Below are 23,592 nucleotides of genomic sequence, written 5' to 3'. Positions count from 1 at the left end.
AATCGCTGTCCAGGTAAGTGGACTGGTGGAGATGCATCGACTCTGCTCTGCTCTGGGATCCTTGTCTCATCGTTTTTCCAGACTTACATAAATTTAAGTCTTAAACTTCTCGTTCCCCGAGATGATTCATGCGTTTCATTTTATGCAAAGCTTAAAGGGCTCGACTACGTGATTATTTGTTAAACTGGTTAACTGATTAAACAGAGTGAAAGTAAAAACAAGGAAATAAAACTGCAGCGTTTGAGATGGAAAACAGAGTTTTACACTCGAAAGCACAGAAAATTTGCAGAAGGGAGTGTCCGAGTGACTAACTTCACATTTTGAAATAAGGTGGAGCTGCAGACAGTTTCTGCAAGTTGTTCCTCTGTTGGTGGAACTTGCTGAGTGTTTATCATATTATCCTCTGTTCTTTACACAGAAGTGGGCCTTCTATACCACACTGTGGTGTGTGTGTGTGTGTGTGTGTGTGTGTGTGTGTGTGTGTGTGTGTGTGTGTGTGTGTGTGTGTGTGTGTGTTTTCCACTACTTTGGGATGAGATCTGAGAGGAAACGGACAGATTTCCATCTGTCTGCTTCATTTGCAAAAAAGAAGAAAAAAAAAGTCCTTCTTATGATTCAAATATATGCTTTAGCCACCTCTCTCTCCCCTCCCTCCCTTCCTCTCTCTCCCCTCCCTCCCTTCCTCTCTCTCCCCCCCTCCCTTCCTCTCTCTCCCCTCCCTCCCTTCCTCTCTCTCCCCTCCCTCCCTTCCTCTCTCTCTTCCATCTCTGCTTCTCTCTGTCCAAATGGCATCTGTGGATGACCAGGGCACAAGTCTCAGGGGTTGATAGAGAAATCGTGTTGGGGGGAGAGAAGGAGCGAGCACCTCTCGCTTCACATTTCCCTAGCACCACCCCGGCATGCCAGCCTGCAGTCTGTTCTCCTTTGAGCTTTCTATTCTACCACTGAACAGGAGAAAAAAATCAATTCATATTTCCATAATCCACACTCCTGTCTGTCTGCATGTCTTTGCCTCTCCCCCTCCTTCCATCCCACTCTCTCTCCCTCTCTCCCTCTTCCTCTCTCTACCCCTTCTCCCCTGGGGTAGACTAACCCCTCCACCCTGATCCTACGGCCTACAAATGTCATTACGCTGAGCAACAATAACGGCCTAAACAAAAGGAGGCCTCGCTCTGAGCTGCGAGCCCCTCTGCAGAGATCGCTGGCTGCTGCCGCCATATGCCGGCCAGCTCGGGCCACAGAAAGAGAGCGAGACTGTGGCTACAGAGGACTCCAGCCCTCAGAGCCACAAAGGAGGAAAGGAGCCTTAATCCTGGTAATGAGGCCCGTGAATACAGCCTTTATGTATACGGGGGAAAGGGCCAATCCCTCTGTACACAGCAGGCTAACTGGCCATCTTAAGGGCCATCTTATCCACACAAACGATCTGGTCGACAACAGAATGAAAGAAAAGCGAGGTTGCGGGGGGCTAAAAAGGACAGCCACGCTGGAGAGGATGCACGAGGCCCGCGTCAACACAAAAACCGTGTTGGCCCTATGTTTACGTCTTCATTTCAGTTCCCCCCCTTCGCTTCCATTTCCTGTTCTTCCCTCTGCAAGTGTGTAATTTCTTGCTCGCTCTCCCATTCCCTCACTGCCTTTACCTCGTACTCTGATAGCACGCTCTGGTTCTTGTGGGGCAGGCAGACATCGCCTGAAGCATCTTTCTACAACTCAGTTTATTTCTCAAAGTGGATCAGAGAGGCAGGAGAGCTGTTTAAACTCACTAGCTATGCTGCTGTGTTGAAGTCTATCGTAACCTTCGCCACATATTGGAGTCTATCAGCTACACGTCTGTTTATTCCCTCCTCTCAGCTGACAGGCTGCCCAAAGTCATCCGTCCAGCCATCCGGCTCCAGGATCTGCTCTGTGGTTGCTTTTAGCACCGAACACAATGTACAGCCCGTCCTGTCTTCTCTCTCTCAGCCTCCGCTCGCCGATGACGGGCACACGCACGTTGTTAAAGGCTGCGTTACTGTTTTGATCAAGTTGGGTTTAATAGAGAAAACACGACACCCCGCTGGGCTGCTGTGTTTTTCTGAGGGTAAAGAGACTTTTAAATGAAACGATATTTAATCCAGAGTTCACAATTTCCCCGTGAGAAGCTGAGAAAAGCTGTGACTAGCATTAGGAAGGTTTTCAGGAGCCCCCCCACACAGAAGCTGGTCATAGACATTATTAACACAATTCATCATATGGAACTGATTACCCTCTCACTGCGGCTACAGAAGGAGAAAGGAGAGAGACTTTGGGAACGATGGGATCGTTATACGTCAAGAGACTAGAAACGGATACCTCTGTGATGCAGAGGGACAGCTGCGAATCTGTTTGAATGGAACATGCACCTGTGTAATATGTAATATGTGTAAGTAAAACAAGGCTTTGGGTATTCTGGAATATGTGAACATATGTGAATGTGTTGGTTTCCCTTGCCCTCTTTAGTTCTGTAAGTAAATTAAGATGAAAATCAATAAAGAGAAAGTATTTTTTTAAAAAGGAAGGTTTTCAGGTCACGTTCACTCCCTCATTGGTTCTTATTTGAACCAATGAGGGAGTGATGAGGCTCGGGGACCGAAGGCGTCCCATGAGAGAGCGCGGCACTGCATTTTAACCAAAAACAACGTGTATTTAATGTGAACCTGTGGTTAATGTCTGCCATATAGCACTGGTGCATCCTTAGAGCAAACCCAGGATTGAGCGGCTGGACGTTTGGGCAGACTCAGACTTCAAACGGTTAAAGTTTGCAGCCCGTTCGAACCTGTGATCACCTGACTGCTTAACTTCATCGCACAAATGGTTTCCCCACGTTCTCTGCTTTGGTGAGAAACTCCATTAAAGTGAAGAAAAATAAATAAAGTCGGAGTATGATTTGGAATTTAAGTCGCACAAACTGGTAACAGACACCAACCCTCCGAGTGATTTGTATCAGAACGCTGAGCCAAAGAGCACAAAACAGATGTTTTATTTTTATTTCCGATTTCGAATGAACAATAAATGGAAACAAAAGGCAAACAGGAGGACAACGAGACACAGAGAGGAAAACAGAGGTGCGCATTCCTGTCACGGTTGCATGATAATTACTGATTCGTCAGTTATTGAAGACCTGCTCACTGCTTTTCATTACCAACAACAGACGTACAGTGAGACGGAGAGTAGGAGGGGAGAGAGAGAAGGAACGGCGGAGGTGGTGGTGGTAGGTTTTGGGGAAGGTTACCACAGGATGGCAGGGTGAGTGAGGGCATTAGGAAAAGGAAGGAAGGGAGATGTGAGAAGAGGAGGTGGTAGAGGTTGTCTGTAACATTGAACCAGGGGAAGATTTGGGGGGAGAGACAGACAGAGGAATGAAAAAGCAGAATGTGTTCCAACCTGGTCTGTGTGGTCCTGGGGGAAGCTCCACAGCACGGTTGGATCTAGAGGTAATTGACAGACAGCATTAATCAGCGGGTGAGAAACACACCGTCTTTGCTAGCTGCCTCAGAACACATACATATTAATGAGAGGGGTGGGGGCAAGGGTGGCTGCTGTGAGTCTGTGCACGCACGCACACATGCATACTCGCGCACACACACACACACTCGTGCATGCACAGAGTGAGCAGCGCACAGTGAAAGACAAGACACAGAGTGTCTCGGCTGCATGCGCTGTAAATATGCAAATCTATACTCTCGTTGTAGATATGAGTTTATATTACACACCAAATCATGCACGTTTAAGCCGCAGTAACACGCACCCCAGTTTATTTGCTTAATTATTGCTACATTGATTCAAGCCTGGTGTTGCTGAGGAGATGTAAATCTTACACTAAAAGGTTTATTATTATTATTATTGTTGTTGTTGTTATTCTGCAGCAGCGCTACATGAAACCCAGCACACTGCGATATCCATTTGTAGTAAACAACTTAAACAACACTGATGCTGACAGATTAGCCAAGGTGATTAACTGGTTTTGAATAAAGGAAATGAAATATGTGTGATACCCGTTTTATCAGCCAGTGATAAGAATACAGGAAGTAAGGCGTGTTCGGCGTAGAGAGCGCTTCTATGAAACACTCTGTGGTGCACTTCTGGCTTCTGATCAGACAAAATTCAACGTCTGGTGTTTTATGAGGAAAGCCTCAACATATCGCATCCTCGCTGCGCCAGATACAACCTGGTAAGTTAATAACAGACACGACAGACCAGCCAACAGTACTGCGATCATCCAGCAGTCGTATGTATTTAGCAAAGACAGAGCACAGAAACCATTTCCAGAATATCTGGATAGTGAATAAGGGCGTGTTTGGCACACGTGATAAAGAACCGCGTAATCGGCGCCTCGGCCGACGGTTGCCTCAGCGCGACCCACGAGCATCCAAACTACACACGCTAGTTTCTCTCAGGCTTAATGCTTTGTGTTTGAAATGAAGCGATCACCCAGCCACAGCCAGAACACAGGGGTCTGTGGTAAACATGGCTTCCACAGCTCCAAGGTCACCCCGTGACCCTGGCAAGAACAGCGAGGGTTTGCACAGACAAGCTCACACATGCCAAGTTCACTGTCACGGCCGCAGAAAAAGGCCCACGGGCTCATAAACACCCCCCCGCCTCTATGTAAACAAAGCAGAACGATGAAAAAGTTCATGTGAAAGCAGCAAACCTCTCCAGAGTTCACCCGGTCTGAAACGCGAGGACGACTGAGCCCTCTAACAGAAAGCTGAATGCACTCGATGGACCTCGAGCCTAAAAATAACGCAGAGAAGAGAAGACGGCTGCTCGGATGAAGACGCTATGCAACACCACGAGTAGCTTTGTGGCTAACGCACCGGGCTGTCCGCGAGAGACAGGGGGACACAAAGGACCCACGGATGACGGGACGCAGCACAATCAATGATGGCTTACATAATCCTGTTGGATCATTTCATGGGCCCCATCCTGAAAAGACTGACAGAAAAAAAAGAGCTCCAAGCTCTACGACCCCCCATCGCCCCGACAGTTCGGCCTATTTTATGCTTATTTACTGGGTGAGAGGATGGGAACTGCTGCTGGTGAACGATGCAGGACAGAGGAACCAGACGGCTTGTTCTGTACACCACCTCAAGTATTGATGAGGAGATATTCCAACCTATTCACCGTGCATGAAAACGGCCCCAATAACCTTTAAATCGGCCCCTTCGATCCAGGAAAAGTCCCTGCGTGCCTACCTGACATGTTCATTTTGAGTTTGGAGTCATGCCTCGAGCAGAGAGAGAGCGACTACACGCAAAGAAGACTTTTCTGGTGCAGCAGGAAGAACTTCTGAACATTACCAAACACCCTCCTTTATCATTCATGTGTCCTTCTCGTCTTTGCTCCAGGTGTTTCTTCTTTCGCCTCCATTCATTTTCTCCATCCCAGCGATTTCAGCTCTATTGCTGCTCCTTCCACACTCACCTCATTTCTCCCCCCTCATCCCACCCTCCCCAGTTCTGCACCCCCTTCTTTATTTTTCTCACCGTCTTGCAATCACATACCCCTCCCCTTCAGAACGTCCAGGGCGTGTGGTGGACGCAAGAGGGGGCCCGAAGGGGGTTAAGGCTGAAAGTTGAAGGTTACAGAGGTGAAGAGGACCCCCGCTGCTCCTCCAGGGGACACAAATGTCACTATGACAGATCCTGCACTGGTTTATCCTCCCTCCCCTCCTGCACACGTGCACACACAGTGAGAGCTCCGTGATACGTCTCATTCTGAAAAACACCTGAACTCTGCAAAGACCGCTCCAATTCATTTTCCTCTGAGAACGACGTGCAGAATGTTACTAGTTCAAACAACCTGTCGTATTGTTTATGACGTGATTTGCACGTGCACTCTCCTCTGTGGGTTTAGACTCTGGCTCCAGTATGATGTGGACGTCATACTTACATGTTTTCTGTTGCTAACAAGGACATAAACCACTTCCTGTGTCCAGCAGACAAGGCTAGCAGCAAGCTGGAGATACAGTGTGTGTGTATATGCATGTGCACATAGAATAATTAAAGGTAAAGGTGCTTATAGGGCACCTTTCTAGTCAATTTGACCAGTCAAATCAGTTTCTACTACAAGTCTTATTCATCACACACACACACAGCGTTTTTGTCCAACATCCAAATAGACACACTCACACCCTGATGGATGGATCTCTCAGTATCTTGCCCCAGCATACTTTAGCAGGCGGGCGCGTGAAGGGCTACGAACTTCTGACTGGTAGACGACCCCCACTCTCCCGTATCCCAAATGATGGGACACTCGTGCATTTGAACTGGAAAAACTTCAGCGCCATGGTCGAGGATACCTCTGAAACGTCCGTAAAACCAAGCTACTGCTTCCTGCTGTTTGCTTAGACATCCATCACGCACGGGTCTTTGGGCCCACGTGCATAACAGACTGATCTGATAGACATACACCTCTCCCATGTCAATCAAACTACAGCTGACAGATTCTATACAGAGCTGTTGCAGCCCAGATTAAAACAGGACATTTTAGCTAGAGTGACGAGGTGAAAACAACCTAGAGCATATTTCACCCCGGTGGGGTGTAAACAGATTCAGTGGGTGAGAATTGAATTGAAATCACCTATCGAGGGTTAGATTCCTCCATTCGCACCTGAGAAAATTGATGTGGGCAAACGTGGCGATGAGTGAGGGCTGACCACTGGTCTGTTTGCAAAGCGTGTGCGTGCCCTGTGTGCAAATGTGTACCGTGTGAGTAGATGCGTGTTTACAGATAGACAGCGAGCTCAGGAGTGAATATTTACAGTACACTAGCTTGTCCATTGATCCCTGAGGGCTTTGAGCATGGCTGAACTCCAACAGTCACAATGGGGGCAACAAGCCGGCAGCCCCTGAGCCGTGACACAGATACTGGTGAGATGAGGGCGGTGCTGGTTGATCAAAAATCGGTGTTTTGGCAATTTCTGAGACATCTGCCTTTGAAAGTCAGTGGAAAAATGGATTAATGGGGAAAGGGTGCTGGGGCGGCGTGCAGGGCGGTGGAGGAGAGTGGAGGAGGGAAGAGGTGGGTGCGTGGCCTAAAGGCCGTCCGCAGATGAAGCAATTTGCTCGTCACCCTTCGCTTTGCAGCTGACGGTTGGTCACTAGTGAACACGCCAGGCTCTGGTAACCATATTGAAATTTCCCACCTCGACATAAGTCAGTGAGCAGTCACCTCGATCCCTCACCCAACAGCTGATGAAGTTTAGTCCTAACCCACCAACTTTGCTGCTAAGGGCAGGATTTCACAGTTGCCACATTGCTGCTAGTGTTCACCAGCAGAACGATGTGGTTAAACAAAAATAGACCCGCAAGCAACAACGAGGAGGCCGAGAATTTCTGCAGGGCACGAAATCTAAACCGGACCCGTGAAAGCTTGCGAAGGCAGTCGACGTATCAGGTTTGGTGCCCTCGCGTCCTTTTTAGAAAGTTCACCATGAAATTTGGTGGATTGTAACTGACAAATCGTTTGGATTGTTAAAAAAGAACAAGAATCTGATTACATCTGTGAGGATTTATTTCGGTGCAGATTCCATAATGTTTATACAGTTTTTACAGCTTCTGAATGCAACATAAATATGGTCAACATGACGAGTTGTTGTCATCCTTGGATTTTGCAAGATACAACAGGAAAAACAAGTACTGAACACCTCACCAGTTTTCCAGGTGAATCTACTTCTAAAGGTGCTGTTGACATGAAATTCTCACCAGAGAACGACCAATCCAGTCCACACATGCACAGAAATTATGTGTAATAATGAGAAACGAGACGGGGAGAAGTATTGAACACATGAAGAACGGGAGAAGCATAAAGGCAGGACGGTCACGACACCATGTGACATCTATCAGTAATTAGAGTCCTGCCACTTGGTGCAAATTAATATCAGCGGGTTCATTTACAGCTGATGGCAAATAAAATGTGTCATACAAGAAACATCTCATGATGGTTAAAACCAGTGAGCTCTCTCATCCGGCACTGGTTACAGAAGGATTTTCCCAGTGAGCAGTGTTGTGTAATCTGAAAGGACAAAGAGCATCATTTCACCGTAAAGAGTTGTCCAAGACTCAACCACCGAGGCCTGTGCGCACACTCACCACACAAGACTCCACTGCAGGAGACAAAGCACGTTGAGACGTGTTTGCTTACGACAATAAGCCAAGCCTGTGAAGTACTGGGAGAACGTCGTCACCTGAGACCAAAACTGAACTCTCCGGGTGCCGTAACACACACCACGTTTGGAGGTCAAAACACCAACAGGGTTGGAGGTGGGAACATCAGGATGTGGGGCTGTTTTTTAGCACATGGCACCGACACGCTTCACATAACTGATGGAAGGATGAATAGAAAAACATGTACCAAGACATTCTTGATAAAAATCTGCTGCAAGGGTGACGTTTGAGCACGAGGGTGATCCCAAACACACGGCCAAGGAATCTCAACTGGATTCAGAGAAAGCAAATAAAGCTACTGGATGACCCAATTCAAACCTATGTAAGAACTAAAGGTCAAAGTTCATTGAAGACGCCCATGAAACCTTTATGTGGAAGGCTGGGCCAAAATCACACCTGAGTTTCTGCACACAGGAGGCGTCTCGGAGCATAGGAGGAGCATTAAAGCATGTTCAACACTGTTTTCTCTTTGTAATTTCTCATCATTGCACAAACCTTAACTTATGGACATCTATGACATTTAGACATTTGCACGTCTGGATTGGACGGTTTGTTACCAACATCTGATGAGAATTTTATGTCAACGGGGCCTTTAGAAATCGATTTACTTGGAAAAATGGTGAAGTGTTCAACACGTATTTTACCTGGTGTATGTCAGACACTAACAAAATGCCAATAAAGACAAAACACATTTCTGCAGCCGTCCATCAAATGAGTTATTAGTTTGGACAACCTCAGGAACAGGCGACGCGTCCGATACATAAACTCGTTTCTTCCCGTTTCACCGCCGATTTGATTTGAGAGTAAAAATCTGAATCTAGACCCAAGTTTTTTCAGTTTTGGTAAAGATATGAGATCAGCACAGTTCGACTGACTGGTTTTGGTCACTGGTGGAAGAACGTAGGAGACAAACCAATAAACATGACGTGGTAACGCTACCTTTCCTCCGATATCTTTAAGTCTTTGTATAAATTTCTATCCGATACTTCTGGCACATTCCGATACGCTGGCATGTTCGACTTGGCATAAATCTACTGCTTCTTGGGATTTTCAAGTAGGCTAAAAAGAAGCTGTTGGCAGAGGATGTCATCCCTAACGCTGCTGGTTGGAAGAAAAAGTTGGCTCGTTACAGCAGCGTGTCAGAAACCTCTCGCTGCCCAGTGCAGCGTGGCAACTCGCTCGACTTCAAGTCATTTTGTCACCAAACTAAAAACAGGAAAATCCAACTCGCACGATGCTAAATAAAAACGAGTCTTTTCAAACTATTCGAAGAACCCCGACAACGATCGCGGTTTACGACTGCGCTGCAGAGGCGTGTGTGCGTTGTTCTATAGGATCGCCTCAACAACAGCAACCTGAATGCGCGGCTTTAAAACCGTTTTCAGCAAAAACCCTAAATCCAGTGTGAATACACATTTAGATGAAAGCCCCTATTTTATAATTCTCTATACTATGTGAATCAAACACAGACTCGCAGCCCTCGTGGCCATCCACTGTTCTAAAGGCATAAGAAATGCACTTTTTTCACCTTATTCCACGAACGACTGTGTGTTGCGAGTGAATAGGGGGCCTGTTTGTTAAGAGAGGCCAAATCCCATATGGTGAACAGCAGCTCCTCTGGTGAGAAGAGAATCTGCGAAAGCCACCGGCAGCCCCTCTCCTCCATCCGAGCTCCAGAGATGAAGGGATGCAGCGCCTGCCTCTCCTTGTTCCTCCTTTCTCCCACTCCCTTTGCCTCCCTTTCTTGGCCAGGGGTTAAACTGCTGCACTCTAACCTCCTTGGCAATGATTTCATTCATTTCAGTTTCTCTCACTCACTCTCATCTCTGAGAGATTTATTTCACAGTGTGCAGTGGATTAGGCCCCCCTCGTATGCCCCTGGACAAAAGCATTGTTTTAGCGCCGGCCCGTTCGCTGTAACTGGAGGAAGCCGCCGCTACCCGGCGTCCACAATATGGCCATTGTGGACACGGGGCTAGAGGGACCCTGCCTCTGAGGCCGTCTAGACTTTGAGCCTGGGCCGAGTGGAGAAACGGGGAGAAAATCCCATCAGGCAGTGGAGTGAAAGTTAACTAAGGTAACCTGCTGTGAACCTGATGAAGATGTCAAGCCAACATATGGCAAAAAATGTCTATTGTCAGAACGGGGAGCTTTCTTCCCTCTGAGGGAGGGTACGGTAGGAGGAGACGAAGGGTGGCTAAAGAAAACCGGGGATGGGAAGGGGCTATGCAACCTAAAGAAAGGAATAACTGCGGTGGTCATCGTTTTACTTCTGGATCAGTAGTCTTTTTCTGGCCGGGAGGAGGCCCAACCCCTCCGCGCGCAATTAAAGGCGTAAGCAGATTAACTGGCATCTTTCAAAGGCCAGCAGAAAGAAAAACACTCGCAGGCGCTTTAAACTGTTTTTCCCTTTTTGCCCATCCAGGCTTACATTTCATGCCGATTTAGCGAGCGGAGGTTCGGAAAGAGAAACTTCTTAAACTATGATATGGTTCTTAGGTGTTCTAACACCGATTGGTCACGCCGTGTTGGTACACGATTAAATTAAAACCTGACGCCGCAACACAAAACACCATATAATCGCTCCGCTGCGTGGCACCGTTGATCTAGATTGGCTCCATAAATAGGTCTTGATGATATTTAATTCCAATGCTTCAAATCTGAATAAACAAAAGGAGAAAAGAAGAAAAAAACCCTCTAAGGTAGAGCCTGCTTTACCAGCCAAAAAGCCCAACTGGCAGGCTTCACATGCGAGAGATGTTGGCCTCGGGGATTTCGAAGCCATCTCTACAGCTACATCTGAAGAAGATAAACAACAGTCTCAGCTGGAAGGAGAAGAAAGAAAGCACTGCATGGAGATGATGTGACCCTATTAATGCCACATTAGTTGTTCTGTCTTTCCAGCTATGAGAGGAAAATGCTTCAGTGGGATGTGCAGAGAGAGAGAGCGAGGGAGAGAAGTGAAAGCGATACTGTCTCCAGGCTAGTTGGGATGCAACCCAATTTCACAGCTTCACGAATGAGTGGCACAGCATATGGATGCAACCTTTGTGACAGCCTCTGTGTATCACCACGTATCAGCGTTGATATTCCCAGTCAGATTCCATACTGGTCCAACATTATGTCAAACGCTGGCTCCGCATGACTGCATCTTCAGCGCAACACCAGCGTGTTTGTCGGGAGGAGGCGGGTGTTAGCCTCCTAAGCTAAGAAGAAAAAAACAAACTGGCGTCTCCCAGGACAGACTCTCTAAACCTCCTGCTCGACGTGCACAACAATGAAACCGATGATGGCAATAAAAATCCCTAAAATCTGAGATATAACCTGGAATCCAAGTTATGACCTAGATTTGTCTCTGTGATACTGAAGCAGACGACAGAGTTTTGATTACAGCAGCACAAGTTTAAGGTGAGGATCTCGCCGCCTGGCTGCCGGCTGATTGGTTGGAAAAACCCAACATATCTGCACATAGTCACGGATTTCCTTCCATATGGTCCAACCATCTGCCTCAGTCAACAGCATCTATAAAAGCAATGTAAACGAACAACTCTATTATTAGGCTAATATGCATAAAAACAAGAGCACACCGAGGTGCAACTTTGGTCATTTTTTCCTCTTTTATTCCACAAATCTTGTTGAAACTGCCGGAAAACGTTTGTAAAAGACACTTTGTTGCAAAGCAGAATTTGCTGGGTCACGTGACCGATAACGTATACGGTTTAGGAAAAGCTGCTGCTCGGGGTCATTGTCAGACAGTCGGATACTTGGGAGAGAGTTCCTTTTCTTTTCTCTGAGGTGGCGGCAACAGCATCAGAGGAAACGCTGTGCAGAACAGCAGCTCCTTGAGATGCGGAGGGGATCGATCTCTGTTAATGTCATATGGCACAGCACCCAGAGGCAGCCGCGTGGTACTGATGACAGTGTAAAGCCTTGCCTTTGGCGGCTACATGCTCGGTGCTGCCGAGCTGTGATTTGAAGTTCACATGTAAAGGCTGGCAGACAGACAGCTCTCAGTCAGGCAGTCAGGCAGTCTTTCCACAGGGATGACAATATAGCTGTTAAAAGCATACGATAGCTCCTAATCTCCAACACATTCACGGGGATCTCGGTGCTCTGCAGGACTGATGGACAAAGTACTGACAGAAACACACACACACACTTCTCAGAAATGTAATTGGCTTCTGCAGAAAAGTGCGCACCATGTTTTGCAGAACAACAACTTATAAGGGGAACACACCACGTCCTGCAGAACGCCATCTCTAAAAATAAAGGTAAATAACAGCTTGCATTACCTTTGCTGCAATAAAACATTTTCAATCACACATCACCGTGTAAGCATCCTGTTATTTAAGAAAAAAAATCATCTTACTCACTTAATCATTCTTCAAATATTTTCTCTGAGCAAACAGAACAATGAGTCAGCAAAACTTCCTCCAGAACAAACTCGCACCAAAGCCCAACATTTATCAATAGGCTTCATATCAAAGTAAAACCACTGTGTCGATACGAAAACAAAGGCCCAGTGGCTAAATGATGATTTGCAATGATAAATGGTCTCAGACATCCACACTGACCTATATTTTCTGTCCTGAAAAAATAGGCCAGAACCCAAATTAAGGGCCAGCAGGGGCGACTCCATGGATGTAAACGCCATCGTCTTCAGAGTAATTGTGGGGTGTTAGGCAACATCGGAGCAGCCTTGGGTGGAGAGACGTAGCCTGAGGGCAAAGCTGCTGGCATGTAAATAGTGAGAATAGAAGCTGAGATGACAGCACAGACAGTTTTATTTGGCATTAGACACCAAATTAAGGTCTAAAGGACAACAGCCTGGATGTCAGGATACCAGTGCTCACATCACGTCAGTAAGTAGGCTGATTTCCTTAATTGCCGGGGGAAACATTTCTGTCTTTTACATCACTTTACGTGGCTCTATGTGGCATCAGCCCAGTGAGATTTCACCTTTTGCAAATTTGTGGTCGTTTCCACAGTTTTCCTGTCTTTTTTTTGTTTTCTTGTTTTTTTTTCACAAACAGGACCGACCTCTGAGAAGCAGAGAGCGGTCGGCTTTTTTGTTTTTAAATCAAAAACATTCACATGTACACCTCACACAAAGTGGTGTATCGTTTAACACGGTTGGTAACCATGTTACTCGCCTCGTTCCCGCTGCACACGATACAGGAAGCGGGCCAATTCATGCAGTCATGAAACGTGACTCAACCCCTAATCCTTTTAAAACCCCGTCACCGCCGTGCTCTACATGACAGGCGCAAAAGTCCACGTATTTCCCAGCACAACTTTTTTCCTTGATGAAGTCTAATTTGCAGACCAGGTCAGATTCAAACTCTCTGCAACACTGAAACAGGGTCTGTGCTAATCCTGTTCATCGGTGGGCTAAAGTAGGCCACGCTGGTATTACACGCATACGGACCAGCCAATCATTATTCTTTCAGTCTGAATAATTGGTTGTGTGTGTGTGTGCATGTTTGTACCATCTGCTGCTCTGCACATACACACTCCTGCCCATCAGCTGAGTTTAGCAGCAGGAAACAAGCCACCAACACTTCTTAAGCTGCAAGTGGAGGTAATGTCATGAAACTCTTCTGCTTTCATCAAATTCATTTTAAATTATTGATCCATCCCTGCTTTCTCCCACTTTTCTTCTCCCCTCCTGTGGAAGGGGAGAAAGTCTAAAAATAGCCGGTGAGTGTCGGTGCCTAGAAGTCTTTCCATGTTCTCCCAGTCTGGCAGCGTGAGTGAATTCAGACGAGCCTCCTGCAGCTCCCACAGCCGCTGCGTCTCATCTCATGCACAGCCTCGCACATCCGTACGTGCGCGGGGCACACGCTATACATTTAAAACACGTACCTGCTATCACGCAGTCTCACACACACACACAGAACTGTTTGCCCTCAGAGCTCGAGTGCTGTGTCAGTCCGTCGGAGAGCTCAGCGAGCAACCCCCCCAAAGATTCCCACCTCTCCGTTTATAAACCACCGCCATCAGCATAATTCTTCCTCACATACCTGCCTGCCACACCCTGTCTCAGTTTGCCCCAGTTCTTCACACTTTAGCCAAAAAGACTCTATTTTAAAGAAACAGCAGTTAAGATGATGCATGGATCGGTGCCACAGCATCACCGTCAGTCCGGTGAAAACAAGAGACGACAGAAAGAAAAGGACTGAAACTTTTTAATGACCGCAAAAGCAACAGTGTGATCTCACTGGAAGCTGAGAACAACACCTTTACAACACGTGGGCTTGAGTGAATGAGCAGAGAATAACCACAGTTTGGCCTCCACACGAGGAGGCCTCAGCGTCCTGCTGCCACACCAGCAACATCGGATTAACAAAAGCACACCAAAGGGGTTATTTTTTTCTTTTTGAAGATAATGTTCAGTTTTCCTCCCATAAAACCTGAAGTGTAATATTCATAGGTCACGATCACAGCCAAAACCACTTACCCCCACCAAACACAGATACTTCTGCTTTGGCAATCCATTGGTGTTGTGACCTGGGGAGCAATTATGGGAAAAATTCAAAAAGAGCTGGAAGCAGGGCATGACATCGCGGCTGAGCGACAAACGACTCCAGAGCAAAGCAGCGGAGCGCCGACCAAAACTGTGCAGCCTCTGTTGACATCTATAACCAGAAATCTAAATGCAAACGAGTTTTACCGACACGTTGCAGCTCACTGTGTATCAGTGTTGTTGTGGAGACCTGGGATAAAAACCACGAAGCCATCCTTTCATATCCAAACTGCTTATTCTTAGTTTTTGTTACTACATACGCCTCTATTCCATCCAGCTTAATGACGATGCTGTAAAACAGATAAACACTCGTGCACCTGTTACTGCTGCTAATATAATAAAGAACAGGGTGCATCACAACCAGCACCAACTTCAACCTGAACAGCTCGATAAAGTCCGGACAGCAGGAAGTCGAGGGACTCGCGCCATGCAAAACTGGGGTTTAGTGTCATACCTGAGAATACGTGCAGGGGCCAGGGATCGAACGACTAACCCTGTGATTAGCGGACAACACGCGTTAACACCCGAGCCGCTGCCAGCAGGAAACGGATAAAAGATAACAAAGAGTTTGAATATTCTGTGTAAAAAGAGCCAATTTACCAAAGTCATGAGGGTGAGACGAGAGAGAAAGGGAGAAAGGCTGAGAGATAAACAAAGTGTGAGACCCTAGGGTCCTCTCAGGAGTGCGAGTGGAGGAGTGTGGGCTCTCTAATGATCAATCAACACCCTGCTTGCTGCCATGGCATCTGTTAGTACTCCAATGGCCTCCCGTCTGAGTGTGAGCCCGCTGCAAACTCGACACACAGCTGGTATCCAATCAAACTTCACAACTCGCAGAGCCCGGGTCAAGGAGCAATTCTGACATTTTGTCGAATGTCAGTGTTCAACCTTTTCTAAAAGTTCGACCACACGGGAGTTTGGCTCTGTGAATATCGAAGGGTGGAAATGGGAAGGAGTGAAAGGCAAAGGAACGAAATGAACGTTATAGCGCTGCTCGAGGGCGCTACAGCGCAGAGAGAGGCGGACCGATGACTAACAGGGGACGCTGTGAGACCTTCGCATCTCAGCGAAAAAGTTCCCAGTATGTAGAATAAAACTAACTTTTCATAATTGGACAAAGTAAAGTCATCAGGCTGCACGCTACACCTTACTTTCTTAAAAACCCTCCCAGAGTCCTCCTGCAGCAGATTTTAACACTGGCAGGAAGCTATGCCGAACACTGAAACCTGTCACTTATCTCAGACAAAAGGAGACACTTGCTCAAAGGTATACAACTGACAGGCACAAACACGGCATGGAAACAAGATCACAAAAAGTGCTTTCATCCATCCTCCAAGGGCAGAGGATCTCATGCTTCACACATTGCTCAAGACGTCAGTCTATCGGCAGGTTTTTGGGAAACAGTCGCGAATATTCATTCATAAATTCACTGACAATTTGGAGGCCGCAGTTTTTGAACTGTGGAAACAGTGCAGACAGAAAATAGGTTGTAGTTTATCGAACAGAGTAAACAGGACCGCGTTTCAAAATAAAAGACCTCCGTGCATCGTTCAATCTTTCCTCTGTTTCATTTTAAACAGTAAATCGTTCCCTTAATTGCAGCATGAATGTTGCTGTAAAACTGATATGCTGATCTATTAAGTTTATTGCTTTGTTAGTGGGAACAATCTGGCTGGAGGGAGCGGGCGAGGACAGGTAGCATCTGTCCCCACCTACTGCCTTGGCAGCATTAGCGTCATCTGCTAGCTTTGGCAGCATCTTGGAAGCACATCAATATGGCTTTATGTAGCCAGGGCCGCTAGTAGCTAGCATGCCAGTCACGCTCTTAGGCAACGCCTGCTCACAGCCTGAGCATCCACAGAGCAGCGAGCCAACAGAGCTAAGCGGAACTGAGCTGAGGCTGAACAGGGAGGCCAGGTCTCCGTGGACCAGGACCAGTATCTGTCATCTATCCACACATCCAAGCGTTGAGCCAAGTCCTGCGAACACTGCCATCATTGTCAGCTTTCTGTCTCCTTTTGCTAAACAGCGCTTCTGTTGGGGAATGCTGAGGCTCTTTAGATTTACTGATGCATTTGTGAAGGAGACTGACAGTTGAAGCATCTTTGATTTTTTAAGATAATTTCACTCGTAGGGCAGTGGACTACCCCGACGAACTACTGCAAACAGGCAAATAAAGGAAAAGAAAAACAAGCCCACCCTCGGGATTAATAACTGGGAGCCAGTCCAACAGGACACACTGGAAACACTGGCAGAGTTAATTATTCTAAATGACATGCTTTAAGCGCCACACTTACAAATTAGCGCCATTCTTCTTCTTTACACGCAGACGTGATGTAAATTGCAGTGAGTCAGACTTTAGGGCGCAGGAGAGGTCAGGTATCGATAGCAACAAAGCCTGTGACGTTCACGGCGACTAAATGGCTGCGCTGGCCGAGCATCACAGATCCTTGTAGTTATAACTGATCTCTGTGAGCACAACAGAGGCACGAGCCCAGCGCACATCTAGACTGGTCTGCTGCCAGCTGAACAACAAAGTGACAAAATGTATTGACCCGCGTTGCCTTTGCATTATCTTTCACGATGCTTAGGCACGCCAATTTTAGGCAGCTTCCTGAATCATATTTCCAGCTTAATACCCGATCAATCATCAGAGACTTGCTAAACAACAAAGTGTATGTCACAGAAAGGACATTTGCCATTTTTAAGCACAAAGATGGGAGATTAATTAGCTTTTTTAAAACTGCAGTTTATCAAACTGTCTTCTTGCTCTTTATTTATTTAGCAGAAAGCCACACAACATTCAAACAATTAAAAATAACAAATGGGCCTACACTACACCCCCTTCCTTGAAGGGACACTTTTTAATCCCACATTGGCAACCACAGGTAGGCATGGGAGGCTTTACGCATAATAGCTAATGAAACATTGTTTGTGTGGAGCCTACAAGCCCAACAACAGGCACGATCAAACAGTATGTGCAGTATTTTTGGCCTTTCTGAGTCAATATGTTAGGTTTGGATTCATTCAATTCAGTTTTATTTTTCCCAAAACAAATCACAACAACAGTCGCCATAAGGCGCTTTATATTATAAGGTAGACCCTACAATAATACATACAGAGAAAACCCAACAATCATATGACCCCTATGTGCAGCACTTTGGCGACAGTGGGAAGGAAAAACTCCCTTTTAACAGGAAGAAACCTCCGGCAGAACCAGGCTCAGGGAGGGGCGGGGCCATCTGCCATCTTTGAGATTAAGCTGTGTGGGAGGTCTCACATACTGGTAGCAAACAAGGCAAGTTGACTATTAAGTAAAGATGTCACTAGAACTTATGCTCAGGGCATCAAAAACTCTAAAAATGCAACGACACTTGTTCTTCTTTGGTATCATAAACAGCATAAGCACAGAGGCAGAGCGAGTGGCGTAAAACTACAAGTGTTGTAGTCCGTCCTTACATGCAGACAGAGAACCACAAGAACAGGAAAAACTACAAGCAGCACAACATAAACTACAGCTGAGGAAGTCCAAGGGGTGATGATCAATTTGCAAAAGGTAATATGCAACTAACACTACTGTGCTTTGAAATACAGCCAATCTAGCAGCGCTCATAACACACCTGCATTAATATCGGTTCAATGAATTCACCCCATGAGTCACCTCAACCAATCACAGCAGATGGCCCCGCCCCTCCCTGAGCCTTGAATTAATTTAATTGAGAGTCTGTTCATTTCACAGTAATAACATCTAAAGTATTATTCTTCTAATGTCAGGTCACCATATTTATTTCTGAGAAAGCTGGCGCCGCTGTTGTGAAACCAGCTTTTGTTCCATCGGCTGAAATGTTTGCAATGGCAACGTTAACGCTTATGCTAACACAGCGTAACAGTGCGACATTAGCCGGCTACATGGCAACCATCCTAACATCTCATCAACATAACATGAAGTCAACACTTTAAATAAATGATCTGCCAGCATGTCAGTGTTTTACAATGTGCTCTTACTTTAGGAGCTTATATTTAAGTACACAGGATGATCATTTTGTTTTGGTATTGAATGGGTAAGTATGTTGTACTGGTACTGGACCCAAGCTTCTGGTATCGTGACATCCCTGCTATTAACTATAGATTACCAATACTTTAATTCTGGTGTATTGATCAAACCCACTTTATGGAAACAGGGGTCTGAATCTCGGTGTGCTTCAAACAGACGTTAAGTGTTAAACATGACAGCTACACACAAGTCAAACGTAATTACTGGCTTTCACTAAAGCAATACATGCACTAGTAAGAACACTGTTGTTCCTAAATAAGCCCGTCCACAGCATTAATGTTCAAGAAACGAAGAGCCCGCACCACAAAAATGTGCTTACAGATGACAGATGATGTCCGAGTACTTCCCCCTGAAATGCCAAACCTGCTATTATTGTTTCTGTAACGATCTCCGACCCGTGTTGTTGAAACTGCAATAGACTGATCTTTCAAAAGGAATAACAACAGGAAGGAAGTGAAAGTCATTATTAGCAGTCACAGAAGGGAAGCATCTGACAGACGAGACTTTGTTAGATGGACTCAGTCAGATGCTGGCGAGTCAGAGTTAACGACCAGCTGACCTAATCTGGTATCATTTGGTTCGGGTTCTCTTGGAGGGAACACTTAAACAAATCCTAATTCATGCTTACAGTGAATAAACCCCACAAATGACCACATAAACCAGAAGCAGCACACGGCTTCAGTGAACTGGTTAATGGAAAAGTTGCAGGTTGGTTACTTAGGTTTGTCCCATTAACACAATTCATTAAGGTTTAACCCTTTATGTGCACTGCACTGCTGATTCAGACAAAGGTTTTCTAAGTCGATGCCTTTGAGCCATCAAAGCTGTTACAGTGCTGGTTACTTATATTCAGAACTAACGACGTCACACAGATCTCAAATGTCAGCCTTTGTGTCGGGCAAAAATAATTAGCTGCCAACTAATAAATGTTTATTCTGCACAAATGTACACTGAGGAAAGTCATCATGAGACAACTAAAGACAGGTTAAGCTTTTCTTTAAGCGTGTGGGTGTTGGCTTTTTGCACAGTGCTGACTGCAGGAGGTGTGAAACACAGTTAACACAGGAAGTTTGAGGGTCGACACACTGACCAACTATCAAAAGGTCTGAGCTAATTTTACCTGCACTTTGAAACATGACCGAAAGCAACAAAAGGATGCTGCTTTTAACACTGCAGGGGTAACGCTGCCGCACATGGATCTGGTTTCAACCTGCAGGACCAGGATGTGGTGAAAAGTGGCACAACAGTGATGCAGCATCAGCAAAACTCACACAGGCTCTTTGCTCACTCAAAGGAGACTCCTCCTCAGTCGCCTGAAAGCATTTGAGTTGAAACCAAACTGCTGGAAGAGGGCGTGCACACAACAAGTGAAATCCAGCCAAAAAATCCGTCTAAAATTAAACTTGTATTCCCTAAACTGTGGAGGAGATGTGAGAACAGCACAAGGAAACTTAAACCCTCCTCCACTTCTGCAAACGCTCGCACGTTCTACATCATGTTGCTATGACAATTTAATTATAGTCTATCATGACTGCATTTTTGTTTATGTGTCTATGTGAGGCAGTTGGAAGATTATGTGTGAATGTGAAGTGGCACTCTTTGGCAAAGTACCTAATACTCGGTTGCAGGGAAAACAGCTCTAGCTTGTGGCGAGCGAGCATGTTGGTTTCACAGCGCGGCCAGAGCCCGTTTGTTGTGAGTCACAGCATTAACTCATTCAGCTCCAGAGGAAGGAGAATCGCATATGTCAGGGCTTCTCGCATGAATACATATAGAATAGTGACGCGCCGGTAAAACAATAGACCGCTCTGACAGCTGTAACCTTTGCGAAGTGTTTTGTTTCACGCTCGCTTCACCGAAAGCCAAGTCAAAGAAAGGGAAATTGGTGAGAATCAGAGGAGAAATGACTCATTCCTCATACGGTCGTCTGAAACTGCTTCTTTTAAAAAGAAACATAAAACCACCGCAAACACGAGTCCCGCCTGGCAGACAGGACACATTAACGTCACGGCGACTCCTCCAACGGGGGCCGTTCTCATGTCGTACCAGACCTCAGCACAGTATCTACGTCTCATCGAAGCCGCGGCGTGCACACGCAGCTCCGTGGCTCCACTCCAGAGAGCAGGGGGTCCGGATATGAGTCCAACCCCAGATCATGTGGAGAGGAAGTCGGTTATTACAGAGCGTGCTAGTGGTTTATGAGTTTGGTTTTAAAATCCAATATGAGAATTTGATCCAAGGGCAACTTTCGGTCTGCTCTGGTCAGCTCGGCGGCTGCACACGTGAACCATCCAATAGCACCTCTTTCAAGTCAGCACCGAGCAGCAGACCAAGACAGCTGGCCTAACATGTAGCTACAATACGCTTAAGTGATAGCCGACTTATGAGCAACACTGGATATGGATGTGAAGCACGGGTTACTCGATTTCCCATATTCAGAAAAAGGTAGAAACCGATGTTGTTCTTCAGCGGCTGCAGTCGTTTCCCAGGATAGTCCCACTACAGGAATGTCTGACCGCTGCAGAGGGCCGAACAGTTAATGCAGCCTGCTGACCCAAGCACCATCTTTCTCCAAACAATCCTCGCGGGGTCACGGTTGCCAGAAAAATGTCTACATTGGTGAACTCGTGCTCAGGCAAATCTGTCAAATAAATGAAGACTGTACGACGCTAACAGTACGATATTACAGCTGCTAACAGCTACTCCCAGTTTCACTTTTACAGCCAAACCGGGTCATGACCTCCTCTCGTCCTTAGGATCTTGACAGACTAAACTCTGAATCACATAAAACCAAAACCATAATGAGCACCCTCATTGTTCGAGTCTGGACTCATGCAGGAGTGAAGTCCTGTGGTGCCTGCTGTTGCTCCAGTGTATTTACAAACTACCCCATCACACACGCCGTCCTTTCTGCGTTACAATTACTGGTGTTACAAACTGAGAAAAAACGTCTATATCAGAAAGCACAAGATGACTTTGTCACATGTCGGTGAAATGACCATGAATTCTCATTTTCCAGCTAAGGTCGTCTCTTTGCACGAGCCCACACACTTTCTCTAATTTCTTGTTCCATCATCCCACAGTATCTGTTACTTCACAAGAGTCTGCACATTTGACTCTCGCAAGAGGCCTTAGGGTCAGCACGAGACGCAGGGATCCAATGATTAGCAGACAGGACTGGAACAGTTTAAAGGCTACAGAGTCAGAAAAAAGGAATCTGCAAGTGAAAGAAGACTATTGAGGAAGACCCTAAAAGCAAACTTTCACTTCCATTTATGTACTTAGTGACAGAGCTGGGGGAAACTGCACTCAGATAAAATGCAGTATACCTGAGCTTCATTGGAGCAGTACACATGTGCATCCTGCATGCGTTTATTAAGTTAGGAAATCAAAAGGCATACTCGTCCTCTCAGTTGCTGGAAACCAAAAATGCTTCTTTCTTACAGAAATGAGCCAGAGATTCACGGGCATTTTGGTACAGACACGTGTTAAAACTGAATGGTTTAAGGTCAGAAGTTGTCCACGAAATGCCACGTCAGGCTTTCATTAACTGAGCAGAAAGGGAACAAATAAGTAAGCAGTTCATTTATGTTGTTAAACAGGAAATTAACAGGCTGATAATTTGATCACAGCTCTATGAATCACGCACAACATTAAAGTTTTATAAATAAGTTGTGCGCACACAGGCTGAAAGTTATAAATGGAAGATCACCTACCCTCATTTTCAGATGTTGGACACGCCACCTGTACAACCAGATCAAATGTTCTTTCTGGATTCTCCCTGAAAAGAATGAAACAGTGTTTACTGAGAGCTGAGGGGGAATAAAAGCAGGTGTTACATCCACAAGCTCGGGCACAAAGTGCGCACAGCCGCTGGGTCGCATTCCAGTGCACAGGTATGCAGGTGTACCCACTTGTGCCATCGGAGCTTTGGATTGAAAGAAAGACGGGCTCTTTGATCTCTAACGTTATCGAGCTCAGGTCACGGGACACGGCTCGTTCACGGCACCGAGCGACCGGTGTCCGTCTGCTCGGCTAGCGGAGCTGCTAATTGGTGGTCAGCTAGCAGACACGCCGACAGACTGACCCAAATGCGGAGCAGCCAGCTGGCCTCGCTGTTAAAGCCACTGCTGGAGATGATGGCTCAAATTACGCCAGACATTCCTTCGCATTTACGCACGCAGCTCCCGTTTAGCGTTATTCAAGCACGCGTTAGCCTTTAGCATAGAAGCGACAGCAGCGAGGACAAACACTCGGAGCTCTTACTTTATCCTGCTGTCCATGGTCTAGTTACAACATCGCGACAGCTCCGTGCTGTCGGGGGGCTTTGCTCTGAGGGCTGTCCGACAGTATTTCCACCTCGTCCTTCTTTCAGCCTCAGCCCGTCTCTGCTTCGCGTTTATCGGACACTGTTCGGAAGGTGCCGCGTCCGCATGCCTGGAGGTGCGATATCGTGGCAGTCGGTGCCGTCTTTCCTGCCGCTTATGTGGCCTAAATCCACGATTCAGCGCCTCCGCGGCTATTTCCCACAACAAACACCATCCAGGAAGTGCTGTCAAAGATTTGGTGACGTCAGCGCGTCCGACGAGCACCTTGGCTGCTGCAGTGAGCGGCTGCTGCTCGTCTGCCCGCCGGCGGCTCCCTGCACTTACGCTGAGTAACAAGCGCGATGCGCACAGCAGGCCTGAGCCGTGTGATTCACGGTTTTGGTATTTTTTTCATTATTGTTATTATTTTTAAACGGCTTTCCCCACGAGACTGTGTTATTAGTTCAATATCTATGGCAGCAGTAGCTTCAGTGCGGCCCTGGGAGCCGCTGA

The 23,592-nt window shown here is 46.5% G+C and overlaps 1 protein-coding gene across 5 annotated transcripts in view; it reads right to left on the bottom strand.

Annotated features, from left to right (window-relative positions):
- dennd1b (DENN/MADD domain containing 1B) overlaps positions 1-23,390 on the bottom strand; it is a 93,047-nt gene extending 69,657 nt beyond the window's left edge. For 2 of the 5 annotated variants that reach the window (XM_082510649.1, XM_082510652.1), the window contains exons 1-3: positions 23,039-23,389; positions 22,489-22,553; positions 3,406-3,449 (exon numbers count right to left, since the gene is read on the bottom strand). In XM_082510649.1, coding sequence (XP_082366775.1) covers positions 3,406-3,449; positions 22,489-22,553; positions 23,039-23,055 — 126 coding nt within the window. In that variant the 5' untranslated portion in view covers positions 23,056-23,389. Of the gene's footprint in view, positions 1-3,405; positions 3,450-22,488; positions 22,554-23,038 lie in introns of all 5 variants that reach the window. The other 3 variants (XM_082510650.1, XM_082510653.1, XM_082510651.1) reach the window with 2 other exon arrangements.
- Positions 23,391-23,592: the final 202 nt, after the last annotated feature.

The sequence above is a fragment of the Aulonocara stuartgranti genome, assembly GCF_965226115.1.
Source record: "Aulonocara stuartgranti genome assembly, chromosome: 17".
NCBI classification, from domain to species: Eukaryota; Metazoa; Chordata; class Actinopteri; order Cichliformes; family Cichlidae; genus Aulonocara; species Aulonocara stuartgranti.
The sequence above is the reverse complement of the archived record's forward strand: the minus strand, read 5'-3'. Positions and strand labels throughout refer to the sequence as shown.